Here is a 15078-nt window from a genome sequence, read left to right as displayed (position 1 = left end):
TAATGTTGAAATAACGAAGTTTTCCATAACTACTGAGGATTTGTAATGGAGCATGAATGTTTTAATTTCGGTATGATAACAGTGGAAACTTTTTATTATTAATTGATAAATAAACAAATAAATAAAAAATATACACTATGTGTGTATATATACATATATATAAATATATATATATATATATATATATATATATATATATATATATATATATATATATATATATATATATATATATCACACGCGCAGGCGCACATGATGTAGAGCACACTGTGTGAAAGCCCAGCCCTGAAGACCGACGTAAACAAACAACTCAAATTACTTCCGTGGCTTCTTCTACAAAGAGTAAACAAAAAGTTGAAGAAAATCAAACGATAAAACAAAGAAAGTCCTAGTTACCACGTACATTAAAAATCTTAATCATGACCAGAGTCAAACTAGTTTTTCTGGGAGCCGGTAATGGGACCAGTTTTCTTGGCTGCAACGCGACTAGTGAAACTAGCTTCCGTAAGGTAGACAGACAGAATAGCCAAAGGCAAATGCCGGAATACTGGAGAGCCGTTTGTTCCGAGTTTGGCAGAGTTTTTTTTTTTTTTTTTTTTACAGGTTTTCGCTGTGATACATACCTGGCGGAATCCAAGAATCATACACAAACTCATGAACACACACACACAAATATATATATATATATATATATATATATATATATATATATATATATATATATATATATATATATATATATATATATATATATATAAATATATATATAATCAATGTATTCATTTACATGCCCTTCTTTCTCAAGTATAACCAAGTCTGTGGTGTCCCTCTTCAATTAACAAACCGTCAAAAGACCACAACAAATCATTGGTAATACTGTATATATTATAAAATGATCTAATCGACAACAATTTTCTTTGTATGCTGAGCAGTCTGTCAAATTGAATTTCATTTGAACTTTTTGAACGTATGGGAAACCTTCAGTCCTTTAAAATTAAGCTTAATAGGAAGCCAAACCTAATTTACCTTACCTTTCTCTCTTTTCCTACCTGATAAAAACCGTAGAAGAATCTCACAGTGTAGTAACAACGAGAAACTTTATTTTTTCCCAAGGGGAGAAAGTCTTTACGCACTAACATGAGAAATGACCAACTGGCAACTTTGATGACGTCACGGAGTACTCTAGGTCCCATATAAAACGGAGTCTGATCGCCATCGCGTGCAGTCAGCTGGGAGCATTGACCTTAAGTGGTTAATGTGTGCTATTACATTTCAACTCTCGTGTGTCGTGTAGCAACCTTATTTCTGTAGAATCCTTTATTAACCACGGTACGTACTTCATGTTATTCATAAACTAGGGTTGTTTTGACAAGGTAGATTGATAAAATGATCATTCAATATCCCCCACAGCAAGAATTTATTATTCAGTGTTAATGAGATCAGGAATTTGTTCCTTACGCTCTAATCTTCTTTGCGATGAACTTTGAAAGTTGTTCGTTTCAAAATACTAATAATTTTAGGAGTGAAGGTGAACATCCCGCGTTTTAACAGTACTCTCTTAAACTGATTACGTTTATAAATCGGTTTATTTGCAGTATTCCTCTTTAATCTGGTTATGTGACATACCTGACAGGTCCACGACACTCCCATTTCTTGAATGTTGTAACAAACAAGATTTATTTTCTCTCTGTCTCCCTATCTTTAAATCTTCAGATGAAAACCCTTATGGACAGAGTCAGCGGATTAGCGATAAACCCAAGAAGGTCCCAAAATCAGTCTGCTAAGAGCGAGACAAGTTGTGGGAAAAGGTGATGAATAAATACATATGAGGGAACAGAAAATATAAAACAGATAAACCTGAAACTCAGGAGACGTCAGCAGCATAAAGCTGGAATGAATTTGCTCCTCGCTTAAACATTTGTAGATCAGAAGATTCCCCAATTGCACTTGGCAAAATATTCCACTTTTCAGTTGTAGGCAAAATAAAACTCCTAGGAAAGTGAGTAGTATTAAACCTGGTACGAAAAAACGACGGGCTGTTTGCATCGGCAAAAACAGCTAGGTCAGTTAAAGAAGAGCGTAGAGAATGCTCGTCGTTGTACTACATTTTGTAATACTTTTACAAATAAAAACATATTTTGTGGCTCTATGGGTCTGGACATTGGTGTTCCTTCAGTACAATTATAAATGTCATTGTAAGTTAGATTTGTATTAGTTATTTATTGTGCCGCCAGCCAATCAATCAGTCAATCATAAAGGTGGTCAATCAGCTACTACATTGGTTGGTGGGGAATATGCTTTAGGGGAGAGGGATTAGAACCTCTCTCTCTCTCTCTCTCTCTCTCTCTCTCTCTCTCTCTCTCTCTCTCTCTCTCTTTTGTAATAATCAAGAGGACCAGAAGCAAAATAATTGAGGACAATAACAACGACGTAACAGAATCGTCTCTTGAAAGAAGAATGTTCACAGGAGCTTCGGAACCTCGGAGCTGAAAATTGATTACACAAGAAAGAAGAATGTTCACAGGAGTTGAGGAACCTCGGAGCTGAGAATTGATTACACAAGACTGAAGACTGCTCACAGGGGATTCGGAACCTCGGAGCTGAAAATTGATTACACAAGAAAGAAGAATGTTCACAGGAGCTTTGAAACCTCGGAGCTGAGAAGTGATTACACAAGAAAGACGAATGTTCACAGGAGTTGAGGAACCTCGGAGTTGGGAAGTGATTTCACAGGGTACGGTCAACGAACTGAACACTAGGGTTAGATAACCACTGTAGACTGACTACTGGACGGCAGCTAGCGGCTGTTAATTGTGCTAGTTTTACAACTCTAGTTTTCTCCTGTGGCTCTGAGCTCTTCAGCGTCATGGTACTCCCCTATATCTCTATACATCCGGAGTTTACATGACCAAAGTCCTTTAATGGGGTCTGTGACTGTTAAGGCCTAGGGAAGCTGAGAGCCAGTAACTTTAGATTGTACTGGAGTTCAGGCATTCATTATTATTATTATTTATTATTATTATTATTATTATTATTATTATTATTATTATTATTACCATCCAAGCTGCACCTTATTTGGATGAGCAGAATGCTACAAGCTTAAGGGCTCCAGTAAAACAATTAGCAAGAAAAAACAACAAGATAAACTAAAGTAATAGAACAATTCACTGACAAAATGAGACTTAACATGAAAGCATTTGTACCCAATTAGAACTGGGTATATTTAGACAGAAATTAAGAGGCAGTGGACCACTGCGAAAAATACCAAGAAACAAAGAATAATTATGAAGTGGAAACCTCAGATATAGGAGACAGTTAAGAAGTAAAATGCAATTATTGTTTCATCTTCTAATAATTCTATCTTTTCTTGTTGCAGGTTTTGACTGAGGCATCAAAATGGCCAAAAGTATTTACCTCTCTGTCGCGTTTTGCCTGTTAACCCTGTTGGCCGTTCCATCGATATCACAACGTTCATGTACGTATATCGGACACAATTTAATTCTCTCTTTAAAACTATTCTGAGAAGCATTTTCATTTAAGAAAATGTTTGATACATTTATAAGATAATTTGTCATGTGATGTCATACGTAATTGTTATACTGCATAATATGTTTTAAATATGGAGAACAATTAATACTCTGTCTGGAACGATAAATGTTCGACATATTTTTTATACTGCGCGCTACGCTGTGCTGGAACCCGGCGTAGCCTGTCATGTCTCCCCTACCCTCCCGATCCCCTACCTACCGTGGCCACCACCCGGGGCGGACAAACAGGTTTGCAGGAGGAGGGTGGATGTGTCATGTCTCCTTTACCTTCCCGATCTCCTACCTACCCCACCTCTACCTTGGGCGGACAAAAAGGTTTGCAGGAGGAGGGTGGATGTGTCATGTCTCCCCTAACATTTCCGATCTCCTACCTACCCCGCCCCTACCCTGGGCGGACAAAAAGGTTTGCAGGAGGAGGGTGGATGTGTCATGTCTCCCTTACCTTCCCGATACCCTACCCACACCTCCCCCGCCAGGGGCGGACGAACAAAAAAAATCCATTCCCATTTTATTATTATAGATTATTGCTATACTATCTTTTATTTACAGACTGCGAACAATTACTATGCACTTATTCTTACGATGACCTCTGCAAAAACGGCGGGGCTCGGAACTGCCCCATCTTGAGACACGGATGCAGGACCAGATTAGCCTTCATTCTCAATAAGTCAAGATGCAGTAAGTTAATTAGGAAGAGATTAAGTCTTGTTCAATGCAGTTTAATTATGAAAATACCTTTGTTAAGACAATACTTTGCTCATGAAGCTGGGATGGTGGTACTATTCTTACCTCTCAGTCATTTATTTTAATATATTAACTAATAAATTCACCAAGTAAATTAATGACTAAATAAATAAATAAATAAATAAATACATAAATAGACCAATTGTCCACAGATTTCATTAATTAATAAATATATTAATTAATTAATGATTAAGTTATATATTTATTTATTTGTTTATGTAATTAATTAATTAATTAATTAATTAATTAAATTTGCAGTTGGCAGATATCGTAGCTGAGGAATACAACCAAACGGGTCCTTCAACCGCGCCAGGTTACCTCAGGGATTACTGAAGCCTTGTAATATTGATGTTCATATCTTACGACAAAATGTTAAATTGCAACGCCTTTAAGAATAAACCTTTTCTTTACTTATTCCACTTGATTTTATTTTCTAGTCCCTTACGAATAGATAATCATCTTTCATTCCTTCAAGGTATTATTATTATTATTATTATTATTATTATTATTATTATTAATTGTACTTTCATTATTTTTTTTATGATCAAACCATTACATAAGGAAGGTCACTGTTACAAAGCACAATGCAAGGAATGCAATCTGTCCCATCAGATACAAGAACATACACTGAAGAATGCATGTAATATATATATATATATATATATATATATATATATATATATATATATATATATATATATATATATATATATATATATATATATATATATTAAATCTCGTGATGTTTACACAAATTCAATGAATTTGGCCATCACTGCTGCTGCCGTTTTCTATGAGAAATTAAGAGAGAAAACGATAATTAGACCTCAATAATATGGCCAGCTAATCTAAAATCATCTCTCTCTCTCTCTCTCTCCTCTTTAATCATCTATCTATGAACATTTTAGCACAATGATTATCTTGTATGTTTCTTTATGGTAAGTAGATTTAGTTGCCCTCCTAACAGAGATGTATACATGATGCTGATTAGATAATTCAGTAAATATATTTTGGTTAGGACGTTAATAAATATCTTGCAGGATTAAGTAATGATATTCACAGACACGTTTAGTGTGTAAATCAAATGGTATACACTGAATCATTAAGTAGTAGAAACAATGAGTTAATGGTCCATTCGTTTGTTTTGGTTAACTTTTAGTTTTCTGTAAAAGAAAATTATTGTGCCGGCTTTGTCGGTCCGTCCGCACTTCATTCTGTCCGCACTTTATTCTGTCCGCACTTTTTTCTGTCTGCACTTTTCTGTCCGCCCTCAGATCTTAAAAACTACAGAGGTTAGGGGCCTACAAAATGGTATGTTGATCATCCACCCTCAAATCATCAAATATATCAAATTGCAGCCCTCTAGTCTCAGTAGTTTTTATTTTATTTAAGGTTAAAGTTAGCCATAATCGTGCTTCTTGCAACGATATAGGATAGGCCACCACCGGACGTTTTTAAATTTTCATGGGCCGCTGCTCATACGCCATTATACCTAGACCACCAAGAGATAGATCTATTTTCGGTGGCCTTCAATTATTCGCTGTAGCAGCTGTACAGAAAACCCGATTGCGCCGAAGAAACTTTGGCACATTCTTCTTTTTTTTTTTTAAGATTTTCTACTTGGTATTCCTGTAGTATTTTAGCATAGTGAGACAACACGTATTCAAAAGATTTTTTACGAGCAGTATTGGGCCTTCCTTTTAAATTGTCCACTTCAGTTTTACAATTCTAACTGTAAAAGGCATTCAAGCTCACGTAAGTGACAAATAGGGCTCGCGTGGTCGCGCGCAAGCAAGGTTAATAACATTTAGAATATGTCCTGTCTTTATAATGAGGCTAGTTACGATAGTTTAGGTTAATTGTTAAAATCTAGATACAGAAATCACAATGATATGTTGTGCAGTGAACTTAAATACTGCTTTATACATAAATATTTGCTTCAGTCGTGTATGTTAATATAGAGATATATTTTGCTGTAACTCTATGTAAGTTGAGCTTATATAGAAAACGTCATTAATCAATTGACCAGTCAATGTTCCACTACTTGTTAAATCTGCTTTTGATTTGAATGTGTTCTGTGGATGATTTTCCATGGCGTTCAATAGACCTTTTACACAAACACACACAACACACACACACACACACACACATATATATATATATATATATATATATATATATATATATATATGTATATATGTATGTATATATACAAATATATATATATATATATATATATATATATATGTGTGTGTGTATATATATATATATATATATATATATATATATATACATATATATGACTACATATTTTCGTATTTTTTCTGACCTAACGGTAAGATTCTGAAACAGATAATTTTGTTAAAGTTGAGAGAGAGAGAGAGAGAGAGAGAGAGAGAGAGAGAGAGAGAGAGAGAGAGAGAGAGAGAGAGAGCATACATCTTTATCTCCTCAAACTTCAAAAGTAGAAAATCTCAATAACAATAATTTGAATACAAACAAAAACAATGAGAGAGAGAGAGAGAGAGAGAGAGAGAGAGAGAGAGAGAGAGAGAGAGAGAGAGAGAGAGAGGAGAATCTCTGTCTCCTCAAACTTCAAAAGTAGTAAATCCCAATAACAGAATAATTTGGAGCGAGACAAAAACAATATTGAAATCAAAGCATATTCACAGTCTCCATACTCTTTCCAGGAAAGCCATTTCTGTCATTTGGATTCGCAGCTATTTCTGGGGAAATGAGATTCAATATCTCCTTGTTTTCCTGAGAGGTTGTTGACGATGTGAGATTTCTGAAATACGCTTTGTGTCCTTCAGATTTTTATTTTTCTGTGAAAGAAAACTATTGTGCCGACTTTGTCTGCCCGTCCGCACTTTTTCTGTCCGCCGTCAGATTTTCAAAAACAACTGAGGCTAGAGGGCTGCAAATTGATATGCTTACCATCCATCCTCCAATCATCAAACATACCAAATTGCAGCCCTCTAGCCTCAGTTGTTTTTTATTTTATTTAAGGTGAAAATTATCCATAATCGTGCGTCTGGCAACGATATAGGCCAGGCCACCACAGGGCCGTTATTAAAGTTTCATGGGATGTGGCTCATACAGCATTTTACCGAAACCACCGAAAGATTGACCTATTTTCGGTAGCCTTGATTATATGGTGTACAGAAAACTTGATCGCACCGAAGAATCTTTGGTGTATTTTTTACTTGTTTTTTTTTTGTTTTGTTTCGTTCCATTCTTTCGAAATGGAAGTGGGTCTAGAAAGATGAATGATATTTATTTATCGTATAGTGTTGATAGGATAGATAGATATACATGGGTCAGTCTTCCAAATGTGGTTACATTATATTAACAAACTCATTAATATGAACTCTTAATTATCATTCTTTTATTGTTGCTAAAGATTGCATTTTGCCGTCTAACAATATTGTATGTTATCGAGGAACATCTTGGTCTTACATGAACGTGAATATATATATACTGTAATATATATATATATATATATATATATATATATATATATATATATATATATATATATATATATACATACATATATATAACATATAAAATTTCATTTTCTAAATCATACACGATGATTCTTCCTGAAGTAAAATAATTTCTTATATACCATCAAATGCGCATAGAAACATATTTCTGTTCTTCCTCAACGCCAACACCGGACCCACCCCCCAAATCCAATCCCCCTCCCTCTTTTACCTCTCCCATACCAACCACAATCTCTAACCACCAAGAACATCCAACCTCAGCTCAGGAAACAGCCTGAGGCGACCATTTTTTAAAAAATTGCATGTCTTGCTGAATCATTATCACCAGTTGCTACGTCTTCGGATTTCAAGGATATTGGTCTTGAGTCGTTTGCACTTTGTTAGCGAAGGATTTACTTGTATATCCTTAAATAGAAGATAAAAATTAATTAATTTAGAATAATTACCAGTAGATTCGACGGAAATAACTATTACTAGTAATTACTAGTGGTAATTCTGACGCTTATGTCACATGTCATACGACTTGATACAATATGATTTTGATTGATAATTTCGTGAAATTTAGGCTGGCAAGCCAAGCACTGGGACACTTCAGGCCATTCAGGGCTTAAGATAGTGAAAGGGGGGAGTTGGAGTAGCTGGATAGCAGGGATGAGAGACCCAGAAAGTAAAGATGGAACTGGGAGAAAACCCAAGAAATAGCGAGAAAGGAAGAAAGGAGGTGGGAATTGAATGTAAAGTACGGGGCTGCAAAGCGGGTGCAGCTAGGGTCCGAAGGAACGCTGGGAAAACCCTTCAGTGGTGCTTACAGTGCACCCCATGAGGTGCACTGGAGGCACCTCATCCCTTAGAGATACTCAGTGACAAACATTCTTTGTAGATCGCCCAAACGTCATTGATGCTGAAAGAAAATGTAAATAAAAAAAAATCATAAGCTCTTGAGATAATTAGTTACCGAGGCGTTGAAGTCACCAATTAAATTTGATACCGTTCTGTTGGTTTAGTTACTATGGCGATATGCTTTCGTCAAAATAGGGAATTTTGAGAGAAATTGCTGGTTTAAGGACCTATTGTAAAGGTTTGTAAAGGTTTAAAGCCTTATGGAACGTCCGAACGTAAATCAAGCCAAGAGTTAAAATGTAAAAAAATAACTCACAAGCTATTTTGATAATTAGCTACAAAGGCGTTGAAGTCACCGAGTAAAATTTAAAAGGATTTTGTCAAAGTAACACATTTTGAGAGAAATTGAAACTTATGCTGGTCTAATGACCTATTGCAAAGGTTTAAAGCCTCACAGAAAGTCCAAACGCTAGTCAAGCCAAATGTAAATTGTAAAAAAATAACTCCTAAGCTATTTTGATAATTAGCTATAGAGGCATTGAAGTCTCTGAGTAAAATTTTATGCCGTTCTGCTGGTTAGTTACTTTAACAAAATACTTTCGTCAAAATAAGAAATTCCGAGAGATTTTGAAACTTTTGCTGGCCTAAGGACTCGTTGTAAAGGTGTATAGCCTTATCTATGTGTCAGACACAACTTCTTTTACATAATCAAACCCATTTCACCATGATTATGCAGATAACGTCAGTAGGTAGTTATCATATAATTTCTCCCTGACGTGAAATTAGTGTTATTATGATTATTATTTTTCCACTGAATTATAATGAACTTTGCAAGAAATTTTTCAAAGATGCAAATCTACTTTATTACTGTTCCTTATTCGGCTTAATTTCATGTTTTTATTTATAATTGGATAAGCAAGATTTTTTCTCATAAAAAATTGATCAACTCGTGTGCTGTGTGTGTGTATGTGTGTTTATCTACAGGTTACAAATGCTGTTATTAAATTAACTCTGCCAATTATTGAGACATTCGTGGTTAAATACTGATGCCAAAACCACCTGTTTTCCTACTGTTGTTTGCGATGTAAAATCCTGGGATTCAGTTCAATGTTCTTCAAAGTGTTTGCTAAGAATACATAGTTTGTTCCCGTGGGTGCGGCTGGCTCTACTTCATCCCTTCTCTCTCTCTCTCTCTCTCTCTCTCTCTCTCTCTCTCTCTCTCTCTCTCTCTCTCTCTCTCTCTCTCTCTCTCTCTCTCTCTATATATATATATATATATATATATATATATATATGAAGATAAAAAGGCCCATAAAATACCGTATGAACGTTGCAACCATATATTTCGAGCACTTCCTTCTGTGCCCCTGTTCACTGGTAAAACATGGACAGATGATAGATACAAGGGTATATAAACAAAACATATGTAGGTTTGGCAGTAAATCTCGTTGGCATGCAGGTGGCCACTGATCCAGGAAGGATGGAAATTAAGGTATTCCCTTGTGATTTTTCCATCCTTCCTGGGTCAATGGCCACCTGCATGCCAACAAGACTTACTGCCACTCGTACAATTTGTTATGTTTGATGACTGGAGGGTGGATGATCAACATACCAATTTGCATCCCTCTAGCCTCAGTAGTTCTTAAGATCTGAGACGAACAGAAAAAGTGCTGACGGAAAAAAGTGGGGACGGACAGACAAAGCCGGCACAATAATTTTCTTTTGCAGAAAACTAAAAACCGAATAACGTTCCTGGAAAGTATTAGAAAGCCTTCATCGCTGCTCAGGCTTTGCTATGCATACCAAATTGCAAAAGCTGGTGCTTACCAGTGTCTGTATAACGGTCCATAAACCTGATGACACTTTATAATTACTTTCTCTTTGTTTATCAAGAGTATTTTTTATTGTGTGAATTTTTGGGGGGCTGGATAAGTTTGTTTTTATGTCTTGAGCGTGAGAATGATCTCATTTTGCTAAATATGTTTCTTAAAACTACAGATTATTTTTTTAAAATATTTTCTCGACTAATTTTCTGGTACTGGAGCTTCCTGCCTAGAAGAATGTCAAAATATGGTATATCCTGAACTATATCAAACGCAAATCTATAAACTGATGAACCTGCCATTTGAATTCACGCACACAAACACGCACAGATACACACATACTTTATTATTATTATTATTATTATTATTATTATTATTATTATTATTATTATTATTATTATTATTATTATTATTATTATTCAGAAGATGAAACCTATTCATACGGAACAAGCCCACCAAAGGGGCCATTGAACTGAAATTCAAGCTTCCAAAGAATATGATATTTATTAGGAAGAATTAAGAGAACGTAAAGGGAAATACGAAAGGAAGAAATCCCACTTATTAAAAAAAAAAAAAATATTAATAGATAAAAATGTATTTAAATACAAGGAGAATAGTATCAGGTTAGTAATGCTTTGCATGCATTTTCAATTGAACTTTTGAAGTTTCAATTGCACGACATATGTACAATATATATATATATATATATATATATATATATATATATATATATATATATATATATATATATATATATATATATATATATATATATATATATGTGTGTGTGTGTGTGTGTGTGTGTGTGTGTGTGTGTGTGTGTGTAAACCATGAAACAAGAAAAAGGAAAATCTTCAATAATTTTCCTCACGACCATAACGAATGAAGCAAATTATCTCTCATCACACCAAAGAGGTGATTATGCTTGCCCTAGGGAACTCTGTATCTACTCTTTTTTTTCACATCGGCTTAACAAAGAATTGCCAGTCATGCTCAGCTGCCAAAACCAAACTTGCGTTCGGCATAAAATAAAACGATTTTCCGTTTCTCGTGTTGAATTAAGAAACAAATAAATAAAACCGAAGCTACGAGACCTTCGCGCTCAAAAAAATCAATCAATCAATAAATAAAACAAAGAAGTTTTCTTAGAAGAGGCATCGAAAGACGAGAATTGTCTCTATCCTCGGCAGCTGCCAATGACGTCAGCGAATTCGGCGCAATGTTTATATTTAGATGAGCTGCGCACGTCCCAGTTCATTCTGCTTCCAGCCATCGTCAGCTTCCATCGGTCAACCGACTTTGAGGGGATCTTGCAGCTTCGGCAGTATTTGAGGTTAGTGAAGCAATCAATACCTTTCTTTCCATTCATGTTTCTTAAGGTATAATAGGAATTTCTATCCGAGTTGAGTATTTTTTGGCTAAAAATCTTTAATTGAAAATTCGACATTTTTGAACTGAACGGTGCCATCAAGTGATAATTATTACGCTACTGAAATATATATACATTAACCTGCAATGAACGAATTATAGTAGAATCAACACTAAATGAAGATAATTTTCGTTTGGTAACTTAACACATATTTTACTAGAACTGGAAAACAAGCGAGGTGACATAAAAAGAAAATCATTAAAATGAAAACGATCATTAAGTAGTATCTTCATAACAAATTTTATTTTGTATAAATTTTGTATATGTGTATAAACGCCTGAATCATGAGCCTTTCTATTTTATAAGACGATCAGGAAAAAGAAAGCGGACAAGATGGGAGGTTTAACAGCTGTCTTCTGCATCTTAATTGTGGCTCTACTCGGGACGTCACAGGGAGTTCCACAGACACCCGCAGGTGAGGTGAAAGTATCTTATTAAAAAAAAAAACTTCAAAACAAATGGCTTTCAAATAATATCTTGCCATAAAAACGTAGATAAAACATATAGAGAAATTGTCAAAAAACTAACATTTCACTTATATTTTCTCTCTTCTTCCCAAACAAGGTGATAACTGCGATCCCAAAAGGCCTTGTCCATTACTTTACAGACCAGTGTGTGGCAGTGACGGTCGCACTTACAGCAATGAATGTGTCCTTCAAGGACAAACCTGCGGCAATCCCGATCTCAAAGTAGACCATGAAGGGCCATGTCGTAAGTGGATTGCAGTTGATTCTGTTGGTAGATTAAGGTTACTCTTGCGTTGCTTATCTTTCTGAATTATTGAAATTACGAAAACCCGGTAGACTTTGGCGTTAATGACCTGCAGCAGTTAAGAGTACGTGCATTCTGGCAAGCTCCCGTTGAATGAGAATTACTGTAGAGTTTCCCTTTTGGTCTTGATGTGCTAATTCTCTTTTCATACTCATGAAAGTACAAAAATCTGAATGCTTATGGTGTTAAATTTATGCAATCATATGTGAACTTGTTCGTATATAGGAAGTTCCAAATGCTTGACGAGTGCTGTAGAGTTTTATGCAAATCTAGATGTGTTAGTTTTTCGTGTTAATGAAGCTGCAGAAATCTGAATGCCTTTGGAGTTGAATTTGTACTAGATTCCAAATCCTCGAGAATTGTTGTGAGGTTTACTATAGATCTAGATGCGTTAATGCGCTCTTCGTATTCATGAAACTACATAAATCTGAATGCCTTTGGTGTTAAATTTTAACAATTAGACGTACATCTGATCATATGTAGGAGGTCCCAAGTTGCTTGGGACGTTCTCTAGACTTTCAGTGAAGTTAGTTTTCTGTTGATCTAGATGTGCCACTTTGCTTTTAGCACTCATAAAACAAAAAAAATCTGAATGCTTTGGTGTTAAATTTATTCAATTAGCTGTACACCTAATCGTACGTAGGAAGTCCCAAATGCTCGAGAAGTGCTATAGAGCTTTATGTAGATCAAACTACGTTAGTTTTTTCGTATTCATGAAACTACAAAATTCTGAGTGAGTTTGGTGTTAAATTTATGCAATCATATGTGCACCTAATTTTATGTAGGAAGTCCCAAATTATTTGGGAGGTGCTCTAGACTTTCCTTAAGGGTTACTGACCTACTTTCCTTTGCAAGAATCACGGAAGAAGAGGTGTGCCCCTGCAGTCTGCACAGCCATCTACGCCCCTGTCTGCGGCAGCGACGGCCAGACTTACGCCAGTGAATGTACCTTGAATGCTGCCAAGTGCAAAGATCCCTCTCTCACTCTAGTGTCTAATGGACCATGTGGTGAGTAAAATCACATTTGCATCTTTGTACTTAAGTCCCGAATCTCGTGCGAAATTTGACTGTGGAAATATGCAAAAGGGAATGATGGTGATTGGCTAGGTTGGGGGATTTAAAAGTTTCAGGAATGAAACTTTCAGGTTTATATAATTTTAACATACGATTCAGTCAGATGTTTGACCAATCCTCCGAGGTTTATAGTTGTAACGAATCTTACGATTAGGAAGTAATGGGAGAGTATGGGATTAGCATTAAAGAAGAATAATAATAATAAGGTAAAAATCTCAATTACGAGGTCACAAGTAATGTTCTTTAAAGTCCACAATAATATATCTGATGGTAAGAGTTTTAAAACTGTACAAAACTATATAACAGCTTTCGAACCCATCCCTGGGTTTCTCTTCATCTTGAATTGAAGATGAACCCAGGGAGGGGTTCGAAAGCTTTTGCATAGTTTTATAAAGTTTTACAACTGTTACCACCAGACATATTATTGTGGACCTTAAAGAACATTATTATTATTATTATTCAGAAGATAAAACCCCTGTTTATATGGAACAAGCCTACAGGGGTGGCCACTGATTTCAAGTTCAACCTTCCAAAGAATATGGTGTTCATTTGTAAGAAGTTGCAGAAAATAATAGAAAACACATTAAGAAGAGATCAGTTGTCAGAAAAGAAAAAAAATATAAATTAATAAATAAATAATGAATTATGAAATTGGAACTGATAAAAATAGAGTTAAAAGATATATGAGAGCTGAACTGTCCCTTGTCATGAGAGCAGGCTATAGTTCCAGCAGAACAGAAGATAGAATGAATTTTGACCTGGGAGAATTTAAGACAATTTTTTTTTAACAATATAAACATGCATAAGTTTCTCTATACTGAATGAATACATGCATAACTAGGCATGCAATTTGGGGAATATTTTTCATGGTTACTATATTTTCACATACAAAGATACGTAGAAGTATTTACACTGAATGAATACATGAGATAATTAATGTTCACATATTACTAACATTTTCTACCTCTGAAAGGCACCGAAGAGTCAAAATGCCCTCAGCTCTGTCCAGCTAACTATGCCCCTGTGTGTGGAAGCAACGGCGAGACCTACAGCAACTCCTGTGCATTAAACTCAGCTGCTTGCAAGGCTCCCGCCATCAGGAAGGTTTCTGATGGGGAATGTTGTAAGTGGGAAATTTCCCTTTTTTTTTTTTAGTGATATAATTAGCGTATGTGATTTTAAAGTGGTTTCAGGTACCTATAGATTTGAGGATGTGTATATCCGTAATCGAGTGTGCATGCAGTTACATATGAGCATGCGCGCAGTCGCGCAGATATACGCAAACACCGGAAAACCCTCAGGTACAGAAGTACTTAGGTTCCAATTTGTTTTATGACGAG

General features: G+C 35.4%; 2 protein-coding genes and 2 long non-coding RNA genes across 4 annotated transcripts in view; 2 read left to right on the top strand and 2 right to left on the bottom strand.

Annotated features, from left to right (window-relative positions):
* LOC136831608 (uncharacterized) overlaps positions 1–15078 on the bottom strand; it is a 149692-nt gene that overhangs the window by 72032 nt on the left and 62582 nt on the right. The gene's annotated exons all lie outside the window — the stretch shown is intronic.
* Positions 1–15078, bottom strand: part of LOC136831592 (turripeptide Pal9.2-like) — a 42464-nt gene that overhangs the window by 11091 nt on the left and 16295 nt on the right. The gene's annotated exons all lie outside the window — the stretch shown is intronic.
* Positions 800–4707, top strand: LOC136831611 (uncharacterized). Its single transcript, XR_010850944.1, has 4 exons — positions 800–1329; positions 3377–3475; positions 4098–4226; positions 4551–4707. It is a non-coding gene; the product is annotated as an uncharacterized lncRNA (long non-coding RNA).
* The window catches only part of LOC136831585 (four-domain proteases inhibitor-like), a 4366-nt gene continuing 972 nt past the window's right edge, over positions 11685–15078 (top strand). Inside the window, exons 1-5 of the mRNA XM_067092213.1 lie at positions 11685–11797; positions 12200–12308; positions 12458–12604; positions 13520–13672; positions 14712–14861. Coding sequence (XP_066948314.1) covers positions 12227–12308; positions 12458–12604; positions 13520–13672; positions 14712–14861 — 532 coding nt within the window. The 5' untranslated portion in view covers positions 11685–11797; positions 12200–12226. The remainder of the gene's footprint in view (positions 11798–12199; positions 12309–12457; positions 12605–13519; positions 13673–14711; positions 14862–15078) is intronic.

This window comes from Macrobrachium rosenbergii, chromosome 48 (genome assembly GCF_040412425.1).
Source record: "Macrobrachium rosenbergii isolate ZJJX-2024 chromosome 48, ASM4041242v1, whole genome shotgun sequence".
Taxonomy (NCBI): Eukaryota; Metazoa; Arthropoda; class Malacostraca; order Decapoda; family Palaemonidae; genus Macrobrachium; species Macrobrachium rosenbergii.
This window is presented reverse-complemented; position numbering and strand designations above follow the sequence as displayed.